The 22,788-nt window shown below is 55.4% G+C and overlaps 1 protein-coding gene across 8 annotated transcripts in view; it reads left to right on the forward strand.

The window, feature by feature from the left end:
* Positions 1–22,710, forward strand: part of Unc13a (unc-13 homolog A) — a 43,045-nt gene extending 20,335 nt beyond the window's left edge. The window contains exons 21-43 of one of the 8 annotated variants that reach the window (XM_060382001.1): positions 19–169; positions 757–825; positions 1,034–1,123; positions 1,583–1,717; positions 2,544–2,677; positions 4,054–4,139; positions 4,218–4,344; positions 4,751–4,847; positions 4,995–5,138; positions 8,024–8,107; positions 8,989–9,066; positions 9,256–9,344; positions 9,707–9,859; positions 10,878–11,001; positions 12,797–12,835; positions 13,885–13,914; positions 15,098–15,154; positions 15,358–15,438; positions 15,685–15,832; positions 16,741–16,797; positions 18,533–18,625; positions 18,858–19,017; positions 19,945–22,710. In XM_060382001.1, coding sequence (XP_060237984.1) covers positions 19–169; positions 757–825; positions 1,034–1,123; positions 1,583–1,717; positions 2,544–2,677; positions 4,054–4,139; positions 4,218–4,344; positions 4,751–4,847; positions 4,995–5,138; positions 8,024–8,107; positions 8,989–9,066; positions 9,256–9,344; positions 9,707–9,859; positions 10,878–11,001; positions 12,797–12,835; positions 13,885–13,914; positions 15,098–15,154; positions 15,358–15,438; positions 15,685–15,832; positions 16,741–16,797; positions 18,533–18,625; positions 18,858–19,017; positions 19,945–20,245 — 2,527 coding nt within the window. In that variant the 3' untranslated portion in view covers positions 20,246–22,710. Of the gene's footprint in view, positions 1–18; positions 170–756; positions 826–1,033; positions 1,124–1,582; positions 1,718–2,543; positions 2,678–4,053; positions 4,140–4,217; positions 4,345–4,750; positions 4,848–4,994; positions 5,139–8,023; positions 8,108–8,988; positions 9,067–9,255; positions 9,345–9,706; positions 9,860–10,877; positions 11,002–11,436; positions 12,777–12,796; positions 12,836–13,884; positions 13,915–15,097; positions 15,155–15,357; positions 15,439–15,684; positions 15,833–16,085; positions 16,687–16,740; positions 16,798–18,532; positions 18,626–18,857; positions 19,018–19,944 lie in introns of those variants that run through there. The other 7 variants (XM_060382002.1, XM_060382003.1, XM_060382004.1 and 4 more) reach the window with 7 other exon arrangements.
* Positions 22,711–22,788: the final 78 nt, after the last annotated feature.

Genomic DNA, 22,788 nt, shown 5'->3' on the forward strand with positions numbered 1-22,788 from the left:
CCTGCTCTCACTTGCCAGCCACTTTGCCTGCCTCTCCTCCAAGTATATGTGCCCTGGGGTACCTGCAGTCATGAGCACGCTGCTTGCCAACATCAACGCCTACTACGCACACACCACCGCCTCCACCAACGTGTCTGCTTCCGACCGCTTCGCTGCCTCCAACTTCGGGGTCAGTCTCAGGGGCCGGGGGTGGACAGACTTCCTTAGCCTGCAGAAGTGCCTCTGGGTGCCCCTGTCGGGTGTCTGCCTGTCTCAGAGCCTCACTCTGCTCCTTTGTAGAATGGAGTTGGACATTATGAGTGGCTAAAGTGGCCAGGCGGTGTGGGTGCACAGTTTTAATCCCAGCACTTGGGAGGCAGAGGCAGGTGGATCTTTGAGCTCAAGACCAGCCTGGTCTACAGAACAAGTGTCAGGACAGGCAGGATTACAGACAAAGAAACTCTGTCTTGATCCCCCAAATAGAGTCGGGAGAGTACTTGAAGCTCTTCTCTAGGATAAATGAGGCTCTTGGTTCTAAGCCTAGCACCATGAAAACCAGTCATGGTAACTTAGATGCTTGTCACCCCAGCTCTCAGCAGCCCACGGCAGGAAGATCTCTAGGCCCTGGCCAGCCTGAGCCATACAGACCCAGTGTCAAAAATGGGGTATGGTTGGGTGGTGATTCTCAGGGCTAGGGAGCACTCGACCAGCTCAGCAGCCAATGCTCAGTGGTATCACTGGCCCGGCCCCGCCTCCACCCTCCCATCTTCCACTTAGAAAGAGCGCTTTGTGAAACTTCTGGACCAGCTGCACAACTCCCTGCGGATCGACCTGTCCATGTACCGGGTGAGATGCCCTTGTGTCTGAGTCGCCGTCCCTGGGGCACATGTCCCTGTGGGGGACAGTCACCCTGAGAGAGGGCGGACGACTAGTGCAGTCTGCACATGCTCCTGTTACCCGCATGGACAGCCCCTGCCCACCGGGGGACTGCCATATCCTCTCCAGGGCAGCGTATGGCTCTGTCCCCATCTGACCAACCACCCGATCCCAACAGAACAACTTCCCGGCCAGCAGCCCCGAGCGGCTGCAGGACCTCAAGTCCACCGTGGATCTTCTCACCAGCATCACCTTCTTCCGCATGAAGGTGAGTGCTCCAACGGCACGCCCTCCTGTCCTCATGCAGCCATGTGAGGGGGCCGTGACCATGGCCACTGCTACAGCGCTCCCTTGAAGGCACGGTGGGAGCCAGCGACACGGTGCAGTGGTTAAAGGTGCTTGTCACCAAGCCTGACTGTGTGAGCTCAGTCCCCTGGACCAGCAGAGGACTGGCTCCACAGGTTGTCCTCCAACCTCCCGATGTGCAAGGAACACACACCAACCCCCCATGTGTGCTAAAAATGTATATGATTAAAACTATCTAGGTGTGGTGGCAAACACTTTGAGCACCAGCCCTCGGGAAGCAGGGCCAAGGCATCTCTGGGAGGTCAGGGCCAGCCTGGCTTACACAGCGAGAGAAACACTGGGAAACCCCACCAGTTATCAACATCTCACACCCTGAGTATCAGGGTCCTAGCCTCCTCACCTGACCGCTCTCTGCTCTCAGGTTCAGGAGCTGCAGAGCCCGCCGCGTGCCAGCCAGGTGGTGAAGGACTGCGTGAAGGCCTGCCTCAACTCCACCTATGAGTACATCTTCAACAACTGCCATGAGCTCTATGGCCGAGAGTACCAGACAGACCCGGTAAGGGCCCGGAGGGAAATCCCTGCACAGGCACCTGGGGCCACATCGTCCTCAGACCTTCAGCGCTTTCTTCCGGAATTCAGGGGTGGAGGCCACGTGTCAGGGCTGTGGAATGATCTGAAGAAGATCCAAAGCATTTGGAGCTGTCCAGTGGAGGACTTAGCTCGGAGTACTCAGTAGGCACTTAATGATGTGCTTGTTGAGTTTGGGTTAAAGCCTCAAGACCAGTGGACAGTCTCCATTTTCAAAGCTCAGTGAGAGATGGCTCAGTGGTTAAGAGTGCTTACTGCTTCAAGAGGACCTGAGTTTTGATTCCCAGCGCCCACGATGGTGGCCTCCTGGGGCCACATGCATGTGGTGTTCATGCAGATGAGCAGACATATTCATAAAGCAAATCTTTCAAAAAGAAGTGGCGTAGAGCTGGTGGGAGGGCGGTTGTAGGGCCAAGCCTGCTCCCCGTGCTGTCTCTGAGACGGGGAGACATGTATGCCAGCCTGGACTACACCTCACATCTATGTCTCAGCAAGAAGATATTGGCTTGGACTGAATTTCTTTTAATTTTGCTCTGTTTCTTAGTTTGTTTGAAATGAGGGTGTCCTCTCATGTAGCCTAGGTTGGCTCCTCGCCTGTAGTGTGTGTGTGTGTGTGTGTGTGTGTGTGTGTGTGTGTGGTGTGTGTGTGTGGTGTGTGTGGAGCCGGCTGCCTCTATGCCCTGCACCTGCCAGCTCACCCAGTGTTTGCTCTTTGTAGCACGAGGCAAGCGCAGTGGCAGGCTCCCCACTCCTCCCGCCCTAACTTCTAACATTGTCTCCTCTGCTCATTTCAGGCCAAGAAGGGGGAGGTTCCCCCAGAGGAGCAGGGTCCCAGCATCAAGAACCTAGACTTCTGGTCCAAGCTGATCACTCTCATCGTTTCCATCATTGAGGAGGATAAGAACTCCTACACACCCTGCCTCAACCAGTGGGTACCAGCGGGCCGGGCGGGTCCTCGGCAGTGTGTGAGAGCTCCTGGCACAGAATGGCTGTATCTGAAAGCTCATTGGTTGACTTTCTTTTTGCTTTTTTTTGAGGTAGGGTTTCCATAAGGCTGACCCTACCCTCACTCTGTAGCCCAGGTTGGCCCTTAACTTGAGATTTCCCTGCCTTGGTTTCCTGAGAAGCTGGGAAGACAGGCCTGAACCACAGGTCCACCTGTGGAAGTTAGAGTCTGATTCCAGGAGTTTAACTGTGTTTACTGGGGCATGGCCTTTACATTTTTTATGAACTAACATTTATTTTGCTTATTTTGTAAGTTTTATCGCATGCTTTTGGATGTTGTGCTGCATGTGCCTGTGAACATGTTTGTGCCTGGTACCTACCAAGTGAGCTTTATCAGATGGAGAGAGAGAGAGAGAGAGAGAGAGAGGAGAGAGCAAGACGTGATGGGGGAGGGGAGGGGACACCCCAACAGAGAAAGGGGAGAGAACAGGAGAGAGGAAGAGAGTGGAAGAGCAAGGCAAGAGCAAGAGAGAAAAAGCGGCAGGTGGGTCCATCTACAGCCTCTACCTGGCAGGTGACTCATGATGACATCATGAGTTCCTAGGTAACCCAAAAGCAGGCTGCTTAAATACTCAGGGAGGACACTGGCGGCGTTAGATCCCTGGAACTGCAGTTACAAATGGCTGTGAGCTGTCATGTCGGTGATGGGAATCAAAGCTGAGGTGTGTGTGTGTGTGTGAGCATTATCTGTGGAGGTCACAGGGCAGGTGGGAGTCGGTTCTCTCCCTCCAGCATGTGGATTCTAAGGCTTGAACTTTGGTCTTCAGGCTTGGTGGCCACTGAGCCGTCCCATGGCTGAGAAATAAACTTTAATACAGAGTGTTGTAGCTAGCTCAGGGTGCACACCTGCAGTCCTAGCTGCTCCTCAGGCTTGGAGGGGGTCGCTTGAGCCCAGGAGTTTGATGGTGGCCTTGACCCTTGTTTCAGAAACAAATCACACACAATTTTATACAATGTGCAGCCCCGTGCACCGCCCAGTGTTGTGCGCTTGTGCGACTGTGTGGGAATGTGACCACAGCTTGTTACAGACTATCCTCTGTGTGAAATAGTTATCAAGGAGTTCAAGGAGCCATTGAGTCAATTTCTTTCAAAGTGAGCACGGAGTGAGGATGGGGAGCAAATAAATGTTTGCTTAGGCATGGAGTTAAGAGCAGGTGTTTACACAGATGGGTGAATGCGAGGGTAGGAGGATGGGCGGCAGCCTGGCGGCGGCTGAGTCAATAGCTAGTTAGTTGGTTAGCATGAGCGACAGGTAGGCAGATTCACTGGAGGCTGATGGGCTAGCCTGGCCTTCCCCAGGTTTCCCCAGGAGCTGAATGTGGGGAAGATCAGCGCTGAGGTGATGTGGAGCCTGTTTGCCCAGGACATGAAGTATGCCATGGAGGGTGAGTCTCTGGGCCCAGGCAGGTGGCAGCAGCTGCTTGCAGCAGGCCTCCTGGATGAGCCTGTGTCCCTCCTGGCAGAGCATGACAGACACCGGCTGTGCAAGAGCGCCGACTACATGAACCTGCACTTCAAGGTCAAGTGGCTGTACAATGAGTACGTGGCGGAGCTGCCGGCCTTTGAAAAGCGCGTGCCCGAGTACCCTGCGTAAGTCTCTTCAGGCCTGGGGAGGCAGCTCAGCGTGTCTTCAGGGGCTCAGGCAGCAAGGCGGTCATCTTGCTGAACCAAGCTCTGAAGGCTGAAAGCGCCTCCTCCTCCTCCCTCCTCCTATTCCTAAAACTCAGGTACACAGTGAGTTTGGGGGTAGCCTGGGCTACATCAACTCCAAATTTAAGTAACCATATTAAAGAAACTCTACCCAAACTGAAGTGACCGAAACCCTTTGGGGAATGAAAGCCAGGGACAGAACGCAGGTCACCATATCCTGAGAGCTGGGAGTAAAGCCTGCACCCCAGCAGCAGGTCAGAAAGCAGGCCCAGCAGACAGGGTGGGGGAGGGGGCAAGCAGAGCGAGCAAGCAGGAGAGGTGTCCCAGCCAAGCTGTCCTTTTGCAGGTGGTTTGAACCCTTTGTCATCCAGTGGTTGGATGAGAATGAGGAGGTGTCCCGAGACTTCCTGCACGGGGCGCTGGAGCGGGACAAGAAGGACGGTGTAAGGAGACCATGGGTGGTGCCCGCCTGCGGGTGGACTCCTGGTGACGGCATCGGTGGTGGGGTGTGAGGCCATCACCCGCGTGTCCGCCTCTTGTGGCCTGGGCGCCCCTCCCTGGGCCAGGCTGACACAGCCCTCTCCCTACAGTTCCAGCAGACGTCGGAGCACGCCCTGTTCTCCTGCTCGGTGGTCGACGTCTTCTCCCAGCTCAACCAGAGCTTCGAGATCATAAAAAAGCTGGAGTGTCCTGACCCCCAGATCGTGGGCCACTACATGAGGCGCTTCGCCAAGGTGCGGCCTGGAGAGCCGGGAAACAGGGCGGGGCCTGAGGCGGGGGTGGGGGGCTAAGGCTGGCATGGAGACTAGCTGGAGTGATGGTGAGGCCGCTGAAGGTGGACTTAGGTTGCTCTCAGGGCTGGAGATGAGGGCACTTCGGGAAGGTTGGAGTTGATATGGAAGCTGAGGCGTGGGATCCAGCTGAGCAGGGAAGCATTGCTCTGGTGCGCCCAAGGCCTGCTACATCCCCAGCACCGCAAAATGAAAAGCAAAATGGGAAAAACGAGTTCCTGACAACTCTAGGAAAAGCAAAAAAAGCAAAAAGTTGAGGAGTGTCAGTGAGATGAGCCAGTGAGTGAAGGAGCTTGCCACCAAGCCTGGCGACCTGAGTTCAATCCCCGGGATCTACAGGGTGGAAGGAGAGCACGGACTCCTGCAAGTCTGTCCTACACAGGCATACACACCCGACACACACAACCTAAATTTTAAAAATCTCTGTTGGGGGGTGGGCTGGGAGGCTGAGCGCGTAGCTCAGGGGTGGAGAGAGTGCCCCGTGTGCGCAAGGCCCAGGTCTCATCCCTGCACTACAGAAAAAATAAACAAAATAAGAGCGGGCAATTATCAACTCCAAGGAAAGCAGAAAGCTGGGAAGCGAATGTTTTGGGTCAGTGCCGCGGGTTAGGTTCTGGCTGGCTGTGGGCCTCCAGTACGGGTCTCACACAGACGGAGCTGGTGCCTTGTTCACATTTTGTTGCAAATGACCATATCTTCCACAGTTAAAGCACTGGGTATTTTGAGATCTGAGACCTTTATTACCTTGGTCACAGTCTTTTTGCAAATAATCATATTTTCCTCAATTGAAGCACTGGACATTTTGATATCAGAGACCTGTCTGTAGCTTGACCTAATTAACATACCACACACTAGAATGAGTCATATCCCTTATCCACGAGTCCAGGGATAAAGCTGCTCACACCTTTAATGGTCTAATCAGTTTGTTACACTCTGTATTTGCATTTTCATATGCCAAGGTCTCTGTCAGCACATGTCTTGGGTCAGGATCTGATACGGCTTTGTTCACTGCCGAGACTAATCTCTGTAAAAACTCATTGAAGGCTTCTGCAGAGCGTTGTATAGTGTTTGTAAATGAGGTGGACCTTTACCTGGGGTCTTCACCTTTCTCCCAAGGTCTTAAAGCTACTAAGTGACGTTGTTCTATAGTAACATCATCAAATTTAATCTGTTCTTGTATACCAGAGTAACACTCTTCATCCAGCAACTGAACTTTTACTGTATTCATTCTCCTTGCTTTGTTTTGCTGTTCAGTATTTGTGGCTTCTTCCCTCCTCTATGTTCACCATTGCAGTTGTGGGCCAGCATCTAGTACAGCTGTCACCAATCCCTTCTGGTCTTGGGGACTAATTCTAATTCCAGTTATTTAGAATTTGTTTCACTTAAGGTGAGTGCATCCCATATGAAAGCATATGGAGCTATCATTTTTATAGGATGCCATCCTATGTCGACCTAACCTTGTTCCACACCATTAGCAGGCATATGCTGTATGACTAACTGGGAAAGATGCTGGTAACCTATAACCCTGGGCCACTCCTCCTGAGTCTGGTGGTGCAGTGGGTTCAATTTTAACTCTTTTTTTGAAATGGTCTGTTTCATCAGATTGTCCTCCAGCTTTTTCAGCTTTTCTCTTATTCAGCCACCCACTGGGACAGTTTCTTTCTCTCTTCAGGGTACTCTTTTTTTTTTTTTTTTCTTTTTCTTTTTTTTTCTTTTTTTTTTTCTTTTCTTTTTCTTTTTTTTTTTCAGGGTACTCTTGTTCTCTCAGTCACTGTAACTGAGCCTTTTTGTTATCTCTCTTCCCAAGTGCTTCTACCTCCTCCTGCAGCCTCTCCAGTTGCACTGCCAACTCTGAAAACCATTCAGAAACAAGAGAGAGGAGTGACTCCTTTTGTTTTCACATTTCAGCCATTTTTGTTTCTCAGGCCCCTCTATATCCACCTGTAATCCTTTGAACTGCTCAACCTTTTTTGGAAACAGTATATACAACAACAACAAAAAGATAAAGAAAAAAAAAAAACAAACAGACACCCCCCCACACACACAGCAGATGAGGGAAACTCTAGCAGTAACAGCTGTAATAATGTTTTTGTCTCTGGCCTCAAGAAAGAAAAAACAAACAAACAAACAAACAAAAAACCAAAAAAAAAAAAAAACTCCATTCCTTTTCCCCCTGTCATCTTCTTTATGGCATTTGAAATCAAATTTCCCATTTTTATCCATAACTTTTGAGCCCCATGTTAGACGCCAATTGCTACTTTGTGGCTTTTTCTTTCTCACACCCTTTAACCCTCCTTTCTGCTTTCACCGTCTAACACTAGATAGGAGAAAAACAAGGAAAGAGGGGAGAGAGGAAAATCCCTGATTCTAATTTCTTTTCTTTTGTTTCTGTTTTGACCATGGCTACTAATAAACCACAGCTCACCCCGCTGAGTGACCACCAACCACCAACCCTCCCTGTGGGGCTCTAGCATTTATAAACCCTCTGAAAAGGTCCCAGATTTTCAAATGGCACACAGTTGAAGAAATTATCTGCAGCTGGCAAAACCACAGCTCTACTAGAGCACGAGGCAAATCACAGTCAGCTGCTGCAGACAGTCCGAAGCGGCCTTATGTACCACATCTGGGATTACAACAAAATAGAGTCTTCTAATTCTCTCTCTCTCTCTGAAACTCTCTCTGTAGACCAGGCTGGCCTTGAACTCAGAAATCTACCTCTGCATGCCTGATGACCACCTCACAGGCTGTACAGCACAAAGTCACTGTCATGTCTGTGTGGTGTCCAGGGTCACGTGGCTGCAGCCTCCTTTCATTCTTCTCTGTTTCAGACCATCAGCAACGTGCTGCTCCAGTATGCCGACATTGTTTCCAAGGACTTCGCCTCCTACTGCTCCAAGGAGAAGGAGAAAGTGGTGACCTGGGGGCGCCTGCCCGCCCACCCCTCCTGGCCCCACTCAGCTTCCCTCAGGGTCCAGGGCTCCCCTTCTACCCCAGGCTCTGATATGAGGCTTCAGACAACAAGCTCGCCTGAGGGGACATGTGTCTGCGGGACCATGTGTGCTTGTGTGTGCCTTGTGTTGACCTGTCTGTCTGTCTGCCTGTCTGTCTGTGTCTGATTGTGTGGGGTTTGTTGGTGGTAGAGGTTACTTGTTTGTTCGTGTGTTTGGGACAAGCTCTCAAAATGGAGCTCAGACTGGCTTTGAGCTTCCCAGGCAGCCGAGGTTAGCCTCAATCTTGCTATGTAGGCTAAGGTGGCCTCCAGTTCCCTGCGTAACCCAACCTGGCCTTGAACTTGCCATGTATTTGCCAGCTAGCTGTGTAGCCCAGGTAGCTTCAAATTGGCTACATAGCCCAGGCTTGCCTTGACTCCTTGACTCTACCTTCTGATTCTGGGGTGACAGCTGTGTACCTCTGTGCCCAGCTCTCTGTTATGATATAGTCATGTTGATGACTGGGTCACAAGTGTGGTCATGTCTGTAAGTCTGGGGGAGTTCTGTGTGTGCACAAGGGTGAGGATATGCTTCCCCAGATGTCATGCATGGTTTCCAGTGGAGCTTAGGGTGTAACTCAGCAGTGTCTGCAGAGGCAGGAGGATCACAAGGACTCCTCTGCATCCCTCTTTGGCCTTCCCCTCCCAGGGGGATGTTCCTGCATGGCCCCCCATCTGGCCCAAGGGACCCTCTCTCCAGCTTATGCATGTTTAGGGCTACTGCCTCCCATGCCCTAGGGGACCCTAGCTTCCTGATGCCCAGGAGGTGATGAGGGTCACCAGCCTGACTTTTGCTCTTCCCAGCCCTGCATCCTCATGAACAACACACAGCAGCTACGAGTGCAACTGGAGAAGATGTTTGAGGCAATGGGTGGGAAGGAGGTGAGTGCCAGGGCGGGTTCCGGAGGGGCTCACTCTGTCACCCCATCCCTGAGATCACGGACAGCATGGGTGAGAATTGCAGACCTACCAGGGATGTTTGGCTGCCTGTGTCCAGTTGCTTCCCTATCCCCTTAGACACTTCCCTGGCGCCATGAGAAAGCAGGGGTGTTATGACCTTTCTCCCCTCAGCTGGATGCAGAGGCCAGTGGCACCCTAAAGGAGCTGCAGGTGAAACTCAACAACGTCCTGGATGAGCTCAGTCACGTGTTTGCCACCAGGTGGGGCCATCTCGGGGTGGGACATGTGAGCAGGGACAACTGGAGTCTTGGGCATCTCATGGTCCTGTCATCCAGGGGCGGAGTTAAGTTAGGGGATTGGTCACTCAGACACAGCTGCCCCAAAGCCTGGCTATACAGGCTTCTCCAATTTGTGCCTCGGTGGACTAGAAGTGATGATGTCAGCAGCGCCAGTGAAGGAATTCTGCCACTGAAATGTTCACAAGGGGAGTCGTAGGCAAGACTGTCTGCCCCATGGCTCATTTTTTGGTGCTGTGGCCGCCTGGTGCTGGGGACCCAGGCCACACATCCTCATCCTCTTGGACACAGAGCCTTTGCTGAGTGCCTTTCCACTGTGCCCGCAGCTTTCAGCCACACATCGAGGAGTGTGTCAAACAGATGGGTGACATCCTGAGCCAAGTGAAGGGCACGGGCAATGTGCCCGCCAGCGCCTGCAGCAGTGTGGCCCAGGATGCAGACAACGTGCTGCAGCCCATCATGGACCTGCTGGACAGCAAGTGAGGGCAGAGAGAAGAGAGAGGGTGTGGGGAAGGGAGAGAGGAAGCAGACCTGGCAGGTGTGTGCCTGTTGCTGATCCTGTGGGTGGATGTGTCACAATCGACCAACAGCATGAAGGCAAAGTGGGCTGTGTCACAAAATACTCACAAGGGTGCATGGAATGTGGGTGCTTAAAATATGGTGGACATGTTCTTGGAAGGTGGGTGGATGGAGGTGTGAGTAGAGGATAGATGAGTGGGGTGACAGATGGGTGGGTAGATGGATGGATGGATCGGTGGGTAAGTGGATGCTGGCTGGATGGGGGGCTAGGTGGGTGGATGGATGAGTGGATAGATGGGTAGGCTGGTGGATGGATGGATGGATGGATGGATGGGTAGGCTGGTGGATGGATGGATGGATGGATAGATGGGTAGGCTGGTGGATGGATGGATGGATAGATGGATGGGTAGGCTGGTGGATGGATGGATGGATGGATGGATGGTTGGATGGATGGATAGATGGGTAGGTTGGTGGATGGATGGATGGATAGATGGTTAGGTTGATGGATGGATGGATGGGTGGGTGGGTGACTAGATGGTGCATTGAAAACTGGGTTGGGGTTTGGGATTATGGTGGTGAATTTTGGGCTGCTATTGGTAGTGAGGGATTAGCTGGGAAATGCATACTGGTAGATTGTCCCCTTCCTCCAACTTACTTAAGTCGCATCAGGAATTGTCAGGCCTTTTACTCTCCTCATCTGTCCTCTCGCCATCCTGTCTGGGTCCTAGCCATGACCTCAGGCCCTTTGGACTCTCTGGTCATCAGGCCTCTCATCTTTCATATTGAACATCCTGTGCATCTCTGCCCTGCACAGTCCTTAGCTTCCCTGTACTGAGCATGAGGCCTGGCTGTTTCCCTCAAAGCCCTGCTGTCTGCCTTCCCTACACACTCCATGCACGGTCACCCCGTCAGGTCAAGCTTGGTGTGGAGGGAAGGGGCCTGGATGGCCCTTCTCCCTGACCTCAGCCTCACCTCCAGCCTCACGCTGTTCGCCAAAATCTGTGAGAAGACGGTTCTGAAGCGAGTGCTGAAGGAGCTGTGGAAGCTAGTGATGAACACCATGGAAAAGACCATCGTCCTGCCTCCACTCACTGACCAAACGGTGAGGCCTGGCTCCTAGGACACCCGGCCATCATGTGAGGGAAGCCAGGGGAACTCGGTGCCTCTGAGATAGGCGGTCAGGACAATGACACTGGGGTTCAGGGAGGTCACTGAGGTATAGCCAAGGGTGAACCCTGGGGAAAATTAGAAAGACAGAGAGGGCATCAGAGTCCAGAGCTAACACAAGCCAGGTTTCCAGTTAGGGAGCTGGGGAACATCTGAGGGTACAGGAGACACTGATAATACAGACTGAGGGCCCAGGGCTGGCTGCTGGGTGGAGGAGGGTGGAGAGGCCTCGTCTAGGTGCCTGAGGCTGGGAGCTAAGGACCCGTCCTCTGGGCAGGGCCAGGGCTGGGCATCACAGCCTCTGTCCTCCCAGGGCCGCTCACAGTGACTTATTCCCCTCTCCCCACCCTGCCCCCATTTCGGCTGGCAGATGATTGTAAGTAGAGACCCATTTGTCCGTCTGTCTGTCGGTCGTCGTTCGTCATTCGTTCGATGTGTGTCTGGACTAGGTCCACCCCCACCCTCCCAGTACCCCCTCCTTCCCTCCCCCTGACTTTGTATCTGTGTGCTGGTGGGTGGGGCATTAGAGGGGTGAGGCTGGGAGGACAAGCCCCTCCCACACTCAGAAGCAGAGCCTGTTCCTGTCCCCTGGATGGAAGCCATCCAGTCTCAGAGGTGGCAGGTGGGAGTGGGGACTTCTCTCTCCCCTGCAACTCATGCCATGCTGTGTACTCTGCGTCCCCATGACTCCTCTAGTGCCACAGTGTGCACGCCAACACAGCTGGAGGCCCAGCTGGGAGACGTGGTCATGCTGTCGGCAATCTGGCTGTCACCACTTTGCCCAGACCAAGACCTGGGAAAATCTCTTCACCCCCCAACCTTAGTTTCCTGAAATGGGAAGAAAGTAGGGTTTCTTACCGGGATTCTCTGAGCTTCCAGAATGAAGAGAGCAATCCCAGTGCCCTCAGAGCCATTAGTAAAACCGTCCCCACAGCTCTCTGAGGGTCAGGTGAGGCCACCCTGGCACTTTACTTTTTCCCAGGCTCACCTGCCCAGAGGGCGTATCGTGGGTCTCTGCAGCCACCCAGTTACATGCCCAGTGCCGGGGGCTAGCTGTAGGCGGAGCATAATGAACATGAGGTACTGATGGCTCTGACAGGCCAGTGTCTGTGGCAGCTCACTTTATAACAGCCCTCTGAGGGAGGTCTCAACGCAATCTGAGGAAAGCCAAGGGCTGCGAGAGGAGCCTCCTGGCTCCGGCCACAAGTGTAGAGCCGGCACAGGATCAGATCTGTCTCAGTGTGGAGTGGGGTGCCTCTGCTAACCTGGGATCCAGCGGGCTTCTTTGTTCATCAAATGTAAATGGCTTATATTTTGACAATGGCTTTTACGTTGGGCTTTCTCTGGCTCTGGCCCTGGCTCTCTTTTCTCCTCCTCTTTCTCCTCATTCCCCGACTTCATCTTTCTCCTCTCTCCCGCTCCCCCCCTTTCTTCTGTCTCTCTCTCTCCTCTTCCCTGCTTACTTCCCCTCCCCCCATGTCTGTCTCTCCCTTCTCTTTCCTCTTCCCCACCTGCTCTCCTTGTCTTCTGGCTTCCTCCCCTTGATCCTTCTTCCTCCCTCTGGATTTTATGCCTTCTTTTCTCTTTTCTCCCCCATCCCCTCATAAGAGTGAGCCTCCACAGTTCCCCAGCATTCCCCAACCCCCAGTCAGTTAAGCCCTCCCCCCAATCCCTACATGGGGGCTGTGATACTCCTGGGTCCTGACCTCGCTGTGACATTGTCTCTGCAGGGCACCCTCTTGAGAAAACATGGCAAGGGCCTAGAAAAGGTAATGAGGACCTTGGCTTGCCGGGGTCCCTGCTGTCCGGGCGCGAGTGCTCCTGTGCTTCCTGCTTGGGTAGGAAGGTCAGCTGAGGTCACAGTGGGAGGCGGCTCTTGATCTGTTCCCTAAGACCCTGAAGTCAGAGCTCAGATCCTTCTCCTGAGCCTTGTGCACAGCCCTTCCTTCTTCAGCCCTAAGCTCAGCTGACATCTGTGGCCTCCACGGGCCACACGCTGGCCGGCCCTGCACCAAAGCCTGGGTTTTCGCTGTTTTAGTGGATATTTATTGTAAGGAGCTGGGGCTGAGGCAAAATGTGGGTACCTGCTTGATTTCAGACACGCGCAGAGTGCATCAGGCCTCTCTGTGCCCTAAGTGGGTCTCAGGGTTGTGACTGGCATAGGGCATTCCCAGTCCTGGCCAGCTCTCCAGGGGCACTGCGCATCCAGGTGGGGTCAAGGATGCAGGAGTCTGCATGTGATCATGCAAAATGTGTGTGTTCTGGCCTGTGAGGCTCCTGCGTGTGTGATTAGATGATTTTGAGTGTCTGCAGAATCTGTCTACAGGTCCAGAGTGTCTTTGTGTGTGCATGCGTGTGCTCGACTGTGTGTGTGTGTGTGTGTGTGCGCGTATGCATGTGTGTGTATGTGTGTGAGCAAGTGTGTGTGCATGTGACTGTGTGCTTTGGTGTATGTATGTGTGTGCATGTGCATATGTGTGCATGCATGTGTGTTGCACTAAACGGGCTTGGAGCTTGCAGGGCGTTTTCTATGGTCACTAGCTGGGTCATGTTGGGGTGTGGAGACCTACGGCCTCTCCCTCCTCACCTTCTCACCAACCTCCACAAGCTCCTATAGTTGGCTTGCACCCTTCTAGGGCCCCAGCATGTGCTCACACGCAGAGACAGGTCAAGTGCCTTGGCTGTGGAAGAGATAGTACCTAATTTAGTAACTGGGGGTTGGGGAGCTCACCCTGTGATTCCAGGGGTCAGGGAAGTCCCACTGAGCATCCTTTCAGCACCCACCAGAACTCTGACCTCCGCCTGGTTCTCTCCACAGGGCAGGGTGAAACTGCCAAGCCACTCAGACGTAAGCCCAGCCTCTCACTGTCTGTCTGGCTCCCACCCCATCCTCTTCCTCCCTGCCCCTTCCACTCTGTGCTCCGTGCGTCGGGGGCGTCCTGTTGCTCTGTCTGTTATTTCTTCTTCCTCTGTCTGTCTGGCCTGTTTGTTGGTGGGTAGGGAAGGGCAGTGGGAGGCATGGAGGAAGCTCAGGAGGACCCCTGCTTCTCACAGGAGCACAGGTGGGCGCAACAGTGGAAACTGAGGCCCAGACAACTGGGTTTCGGTCACTCTGGTTCTCATAGCCTCAGGGAGCCTGAGACTGTGGGGCTGAGGGTGTGTGTGGCGCAGTGGGAGAGAGCCCGCTGAGTGCTTGCAGCCTTGTGAGGTCTGGGTTTCCATCCCTCCCCAGGACAAAATGACACACAATAATAGTGACAGCCTGAGGTCAAAAAGATGGTCAGTAGCAGTCTCCAAACATCTGCCAGTAGACAGCCCAGCCAGAATACCCCGGGCCTCAGCAGGTGAAGCCAACCCTTTCCGCCCACAAGTTGCTAATTAGGAAAGGGCAAGGCACTGGCCTGAGGCCATCCAGCTCATCGGGGCTCTTGGGTCGGGACCCAATCTGCCATGCATTGCCTGCGATGAGACCAAGACCGCAAACAAGACTTATTGCAGCCCATCAAGGCCACAGGGCAGCTGTGATCCCAGTTAACAGGGAACAGATTCAGCGTTAAATCACCTGTTGGGTTTGGTACCTGATGGGCACCTCGGAGTATGTGCAGACATCAGTTGTGAGCAGTCTTCCTGATGCCCAGAGTGGGCTTCTTCCCCACCCAGAAGGGGAAGGAGATTCCTAAGGGTGGGTCCCCAAAAGCACAGGCTGGCCCATGGTCCATTGCCACTGCCAGGCCATGTGGCTACTCCCTCACCACACCACACCACACACAGCCGGGCTGCCGGGACCTGTTTCTCGTATGTCTTCCCAATCTGGGGAACCATGATGGGTGTGAGAGGACAGTTTCCCATAGAACCGGGCTTCTCTGGGGACAAGGTGCCTTGTGCTCCTTGATCTCAGTAGGGCTCCCAACCCTTCTGTGCCTGGGATTCAAGCCTTGTGGACAGGAACCAAGGTGGGCCTGGATTGCTCGGGGTCGGGGAACCATTTAGAAAATGGACACCCTCACCCCGCTGTCTGCTGTTTTCCACAGGGCACACAAATGATCTTCAACGCTGCCAAGGAGCTGGGCCAGCTGTCCAAACTTAAGGTGAGGGGGCAGAAGATGTCAAGGGGAAGGGCCGGAGCAGAGGAAAATCCCTGCTCTCAGACCTGCACAGCACGTTAAACGAACGCTCTTGAGCGTGTTGAGAAGAGACAATCGTTTTGATCAAGGCTCGCTTGATTCCCAGCGTGGAAGGGCAGGCTCACAGGTCAAAGCTTTGCCCACCGCTCTCCCTGCCATCCCCACAGGATCACATGGTGCGAGAAGAAGCGAAGAGCTTGACCCCGAAGCAGTGCGCCGTGGTCGAGCTGGCTTTGGACACCATCAAGGTAAGGGAGGGGCCACAGAGGGCTTTAAGAGAGGGCACGAGGAAGCGGGTTTTAAGGAGTGCATAAGAGTTTACAAGGTAAAGTATATGGGTAGTGGGCAGGGAGCGCCTTTCCACTGTGCGCTCGCTCGCACAGCAAAGGCAAAGGTTCTGGGGCGGCTGGAGCTTCTGGAGATGGGAAGGTGAGAGGCGTGCATGTTCGCGGAGGTGCTGGGAGCCCTCAGCAGCCTCACCCTGTCCACCTCAGCAATACTTCCACGCGGGGGGCGTGGGCCTCAAGAAGACCTTTCTGGAGAAGAGTCCTGACCTTCAATCCCTACGCTACGCCCTCTCGCTCTACACGCAGGCCACCGACCTGCTCATCAAAACCTTCGTGCAGACTCAGTCCGCGCAAGGTAAGGGCTCTCAGCTGCGGGCTCCGCCCCCGAGTGATTGACAGACGGCGGTGGGGGCAGGGCTTCCGGCATCAAAGCGCCAAAGGCGAGTCTTTCAAGGCAAAGAAACAACAGGGGGTATAGTTGACAGCCTTAGGAGGGGACTGCGCAGACTCCAGGGGCCAGGAATTGATAGCTTCTAAGGCCACATCGAGGGGAGGGAACTGGTTGTCGGCTCTGGGGCGGGGTTTCTGTGGTGCCCTAAGACTATGAGATGATTGGCAGCTTCAGGTAAAATCTGCCGTCAGGGATCCCAGGCGTTGGTGGCCTCCTTAGGGGCGGGGCCGCTGCTCTGTATCCAAGGTGTAGAATGAGTCTAAGAGGGTGAAGGACGGGGACCCGGGAGGCGGGAGGCCTCAGATAGCCCCCGACCCTCTCTTCCTCTCTCTGTGTTGCGTCTGCCTCCGCCCCCTGAGCTCTGGAATAGCAGCTGAGGGCAGGGCTCCAAGGTCCCAGCTCCTCTCCCTGGGGACCCCCGATTCAGAATAACTCCAAAGGTGCCGCCTGGGCAGAAGTTGGTGGCCTCAGGCTTTGTCCTCTTGCCGAAGTGTGGAAGGTTGTCATTCACCCGCCCCCAGGCACAGCGGGTAGAGTCCAACCCTCAGTTTCCCCTCCTGTTCTCGTTGCTTTTGGTGTCCCTGGTGTTCCCGGAGTGGGAGGCTGTCTGTCTGTACGTCCGTCTGCACTGACGTTTCTTTCTCTCTCCCCTTCTCTCTCTGCCTCTCTCTGTGTCTCTGTCTCTCTCCCTCTCTCTGTCTCTTTCTCTCTTGTTCTCCCTGTCACTCGCTGTCCCCTTTCTGCGCCTCCCCCACCCCTGTCACGCACACTCCTTCCTCCCCTCCTCCTCCCTCCCCATCCACCCTGGTCAGTCCACGGTGGAAAGGGGACTAGGTTTACCCTTAGTGAAGACGTTTGTCCTGAGATGGGTACGTGCCTGCGCCGCCCGCCACCCGCACGCGGTGCCCGGTGCCTGCGCCCTCCCCCTCTGCCCGGCTAGTAAGATACGGCCTCCCTGCGCCAGGCCATGGGGAAGGGCGGCTTGCTGGCTCCACCTGAGGAAGGAGTCCCATCCCTTTCTCCCAAGCTACACTCCAGGCTGTGCTGGCAGCCTCCATCCCCAGCAAAGCATAAAACACCAAACAAGAAAGTGTGCTCAGGTCCTGAGTCAGCCTCCTTTCCCAGACGGTTCTGTTGCCTGGAAAGCAGGGACAGTCAAGACAGACATTTTCAGGCACAGGCCTGAGGTCCCTGTACATGGGAGGCTGATGCAATAGATCACATGTTCTTGCCTTGACCAAATACCCAATCCCATCTAGCTTTCCCATGGGCACCTGTGGCTTAGGGTCAAGGCAGCCTCCTTTCCCTGCAGGGGTACCCAGGTCATAGGGGGGAGGGTGGGGCTTGTGACAGGCCCTTCCTGATGGAGCCAGCAAACCTCTGGTGGGGGCTGGCACTGCCCCCTTCTCCCTTCTTACTAGCCTGGGCCTTGGTCTGACCTCTTACATAACCCATCATGTCTAACTCCCAGCACCCCACCTCTGGCCTGGACTGAGCTTGCTGAAGCATTGGCCTGGGGGGAGGGGGCTGAGCATGTGACTGGGGAAATATCTGAGATGAAATGGGTGGCCGCCTGGGGTGGACAGTGCTGGGGCCATGTGCCCCTCTTCAGGGGCCGCAGGAGCCTCCTGGCCCTTCTGTTCCCTGACTCATCACTTCCCGTCCAGCACAGGTACCCTGGATGGACTTTTGACTAGCCCGATGCCCTTGCCTCCCACTTTCTCCTCCTTGCCATGTCCGTGCATGGGGTGCCCCAGGAGTGGGGGGCTGCCTGGGGATGGGGCGGTTTGGTGGGGTGCTGGCGGCCACAGGTCTACAGGCCCTGCGGACTTGCTTCTGAGTCACAGATGGGGTGGTTGGGCAGCAGTTTTTAAGCTGACCCCTCATGGGTGCCCATCACAGCCATCCTGACACCAATGGTGACCAGAAGAGACGTGCCCATGGCTGCCACACAAGCAGACAATTTTGTTGACTAGGAGACTAAGATTAGGGGTTTGTTGGTGTCAGGAAGAGCTGGATCCAGGCTCCAAAGCCGTTGGTCAGTTGTTCTCCTTGGAGACCTTTGTGGCCAGCTTACAATCAAAGTCTGGAATTGAGTTAAAGCCCGCCAGAGTTTGAAGTGCTTCCCAGTAGGAATTAAAATTTGCCTGTGGAGTCAGAAGAAGGGCTAAAGAAGCTGGCACCCCAGAGGGTGGGGCATTCCAGGAGCGTTCAGAAAGCCCAGGAGGAGCCTGTGGGCGGGCACTGTGTCCCAGCACCCAGGGCCAAAGTGAGGACAAGAGAGTTTGACAGACACCCAGAGAAGGAGGTGGAAGAAAAGGTGGGAAAGAGTCAGCTAGAGAAGATCATTGAAGCAGGCTGGGTGGCTGGGAGAACCCAGGAAAACAAGGCAGACCACTCGTTCAGTAAGAGGCCTGCGGCAACTCACACAGCCAATCAATGGAATGAACCCACACCTGGGACTCTTAGCTTCCTAGTGAAACCCGCCGCCCCACGCCCTCAGTGCCTCAGTGACCTGGTGCCGCCAGCACGCGTTGGGGAGGTCTTTCCTGCTGTGTGGGCAAGAACCTAGCTCATGTCAGGCATCTCCCCTGTCCCGCCCAGGCTCGGGGGTGGAAGATCCTGTGGGCGAAGTGTCTGTCCACGTGGAGCTGTTCACGCATCCAGGAACTGGGGAACAGAAGGTCACAGTGAAAGGTGAGTGGCCAAAGAGGGAAGAAACCAAATCCAGACTCATTGAAGCCAACGGAGCAGGGAGTTGTTTTTTCTTTGATGGTTTAGAAAGTGGAAAAATCCTGAGACAAACCTCCTTCAGGCATGGCTACAGCCCAGGAGTTCCAGGACCCCAGGCTTAGTCCCTGCTCCCCAGGGTATCCTTCTGTTTCTCGGGGAACCTCACTAGACCTCTCTGCTCCCCCCCCCCCGACAGTGGTGGCAGCCAACGACCTCAAGTGGCAGACTTCTGGCATCTTCCGTCCATTCATCGAGGTCAACATCGTAGGACCTCACCTCAGCGACAAAAAACGCAAGTTCGCCACCAAATCCAAAAACAACAGCTGGGCGCCCAAGTATAACGAGAGCTTCCAGTTGTGAGTGGGGCCTCCTGGAGTGGGGCTGGGGCGCCCTCGATGGACCTGGGCCAGCGGTGACTGGCGCCGGCGGGTGGTGGGTGCAGAGTGGGACTTGGGGTTATGGGCCCTTTCTGAGACAGGCGGGTCTGTGGAGAGGCAATAGGCTTGGGGTTGGGGTAGGAGGGACAGGGGTGGACAGCCAGGTGTGATGGCGTGCGCCTGCAAGCCCACTCAGGAGGCAGAGGCAGGCCAGGAGGCACTCAGGAGGCAGAGGTAGGCCGAACTCTGTGAGTTCGGGGCCAGCCTGGTCTCCAGGAATCGAAACCCTGTCTCGAAAAAAGGAAGAAAAAAAAAAAAAAAAAAAAAGAAAGAAGGAAGGAAGGAAGAAAGAAAGGAGGAAGGGATGGAAGGATGAATCCTGGGCACGGAAGAGAGGTCAAGGGTCAGGGACTGAGAACAGCCAGCCTGCTCCTGCCCCTGGTTATGTCGGTTCTGAGCGCGGTGCGGGGTGGGGACGGCTGCCGCGCCCCCGTGGTGATGCTGCAGAGGTGGGAGGGTGGTCGGGGCTCGGGAGGCGGACGGCGGAGAACTGAGCCGGAAGCAGGCTTTGGCAGGGCCAGGAGAGGAGCGAGGCCGGGGGAGAGGAGAGAAGAGGTCGGGAAGCCGGCCTGGGAGAGCCCCGTGCGCTGGGAGGAGCTTGGCTGGGCTGGGGGGTTCCACGGCCGCTGTCCCTGGGTTCCCTGGGGGGCGTGCGCGGCCTAGGGCGGGCTTCTGTGGGATGGCCCGGGCGGGTAACGGGCCTCACACGGGCTGACCTGTGGGCCGAGAGTGTGAGCGGCGCTGCTGACCTGTGGGCCGAGTGGTGCGAGCAACGCTGCTGGCTCGCGTGGGCGTGGCGGCGGGGGCGCGCAGGGCGGGCTCTGCTGACCCGGCCCTTCCCCACAGCTCCCTGAGCGCCGACGCGGGCCCCGAGTGCTACGAGCTGCAGGTGTGCGTGAAGGACTACTGCTTCGCCCGCGAGGACCGTACGGTGGGGCTGGCGGTGCTGCAGCTGCGGGAGCTGGCGCAGCGCGGGAGCGCCGCGTGCTGGTTGCCGCTCGGCCGCCGCATCCACATGGACGACACGGGGCTCACGGTGCTGCGAATCCTGTCGCAGCGCAGCAACGACGAGGTGGCCAAGGAGTTCGTCAAGCTCAAGTCCGACACACGCTCGGCCGAGGAGGGGGGCGCCGCACCGGCGCCCTAGCGCTGGTTGGGATGGGGCGGGACCTGAGAGCGGGTAAGGCTCCGCCCTCCGCAGGCCACGCCCTCTCCAGAGGCCACGCCCCCACATCAGTGGCCTTGGCTGGGGAGGCCCTGCCTCCTGGCCCTGGAAAAGCCATAGATGGTCCGGTGCCCAGGGCCTGGGCTGGGCAGGGCTGCCTGGGGGCGGGGACAGCTCCTGATGTCTGTGCAAAACCCAGCGCGGGATGGGGTTTCAAAAGCACACGTGCCCTCAGCGCAGCCGAGGGCCTGAGGGCGTCCCTCCCCGAGGACCCCGCCCTCAGCCGCGCTGCTGGCAGCTGGTGACCTGCACACGGGGGGCTGAGCTCTGAGGGATGGCCCAGCCCCCATCGCTGCTAAATACCCTTCTCCCCAGTTCTTTACTGAGGGACCCCAGGACCAGGGTCCCCCTGAACCCTCAGGCTGCCAAACAAGAGCCCTGTCCCTGCCCTTCCTCCTGGGACTTTAGGTGGAACCCGGCTAGTCCTGCCAAGAACGGGGGGGGGGGGGAGGGCTTGGGGGTTTCCCCTGAGTTAGGAACGCACTGTCCTTTCTCCAAATCCAGGCAGGAAAGAACCGCAAGAGACCAGGAACTAGGAAGGACAGAGCGAGCGAGAATAGCCAGGGTCCTGTGGTTACAGACAGGCGGCCTTTTTCTATTAGCTTGGAATCAAAGCATGTCCCTTGAATTCAGGCACGTGCAGTGACAGGGTAGGATGCCGGCTCCATCCAGGTACAGGGGAGCTCAGAGACTGTGTTCTATACCTTGCGGGAGAACTCCCAACCACACTGAGCTCAGGAAGGAGTGACTTAGACTTTAGGGCATCAAGCATAGCTAAAGAGGCTGTGGCCTGCCCAGAGACCAGCCATACAAAGCTTCTAAATCGCTGACAAGAACGTGAGGTGGGGGGTTGTGTGAGCCATGCTAATTATGGCCATATCTGTGTTTTCTAGCCTCAGACTGTTGAGCGAGCTACATGGGAGTGTTTGTTGAGTGACGTGTTCTGATTCCCAGGCTAGGACTGTTTGAAATTTTTCCTTTTATTTACCCACCTATTCATCCCTCAACACCCATCACAAAAATCTTTTGTACATTTCTCAAGGACTTCCCGAGGCTTTTCTTTCATTTCTCTGACTTGGCTCTGGTATCAGAAGACTGGGCGTCTGTGCCTGGCTGTTTCTCCTGAGGCCCAGGCCTCACGGAGCCCCACGCTTCCCCGGCAGGAGCAGGCCACAGGAGCTGAAGGAAGGCTGAGCTGACTCGAATTATGTGTTGAGGGCTCTGCAGATGACCCGCCTTCACAAGCATGCCTGTCCTTACAATTTCCCCCGCCCTGACAGATCCCCTCCCCTGCCATGGGAGGTGTCCAAGCTGAGCCCCAGGACACAGGTAATGGACATAGTGCAAAGGGGACAGCTCTGCTCTCAGGACAGCCCCCGGCATAGCGGTGTCCTCAAAGGAAGTTAATCCAGGTCCAGTCCTGAAAGGCCCTCTGAGTTCTCACCACCTTGCCTGGTAGACCTGGGCTGCTGGGCGCTGCTGGGGTCCTGCGTTAAGTTATGTTGGGATGCAGCTCCCAACTCCTGGTCTACAGCAGGCTGGAAAGAGCCACGGCCCCTCCCACAGGAGGGACAGGACTAGCGGCGACAGATGCCAGGGGGTGAGGGAGGCTGCCGTGTGGGCAGAAAAGGGGAGCAAGGACGAGCAGGTGGAAGGATCTGGGTGCAGGCTCATCCATACCCTACCTAAAATTCCCCAGGGAGGAGGCTGGGGAGTGGCTCAGCACCTGCCAATCATGTACTGTTCCGGGTTCCTTCGCCAACATCGACGAATTAAAAAGGCCTTGCGGTCAGCTCACCCTGGGCGGAGCCAGCACTTGAAGAGGCTTCCTCTGCACCCCAGTCCCTCTGGGCTCCTGGGCCTGTTGCCTCACCTGCCCCATCAGACATGCAAAAAATCAAATGCACAGAACTCCTGGGGGATGGAGCAAGGGGCGGGGTCGGCCGGCCCCGCCCATCCCCAAGCATCTTTTAGGACCAAAGCTGGCTCTGCATACCCGCTGGGTCCAACCCTCTCAGCCACAGCCGCTCGGTGTTGCAGATTGAAGGTTCCCTGCACCCCAGAAGGTTCCTGACCCAACCCCTGCCAAGCAGCCCAGGGAGCCCCTGCACCTGCCTTTCTTAGCATGTGACTGCAAATGTAGAATCCAAGAGGTTTTTTTTTTTTTTTTTGAGTGTTTTTTAGGTTCACCCTGTTAGCCCAGCATCTTCCAAGATGCCTTCATTTCTCAGTCAACTGAGAAATTTCTCATTTCTCAGTGGCTTGGAACACATCTTCAAAATACCCCGGGAGTGTTTACGAGTGCATGGCGTTGAGATGTTTTGCACTATTCTGAATTTTTGGTCTCTGTAAAAAATATTTTATTAACATTAAAAAAAGAAAAAGCACAGAGGCTGAGTGCTTGTGCTCCTTTTGACAAAAATCTCAGCCAGGGCCCTGCGAGAGGACCCAGCAGTCCTTGCTGC

This window comes from Meriones unguiculatus, chromosome 4 (genome assembly GCF_030254825.1).
Source record: "Meriones unguiculatus strain TT.TT164.6M chromosome 4, Bangor_MerUng_6.1, whole genome shotgun sequence".
NCBI lineage: Eukaryota > Metazoa > Chordata > Mammalia > Rodentia > Muridae > Meriones > Meriones unguiculatus.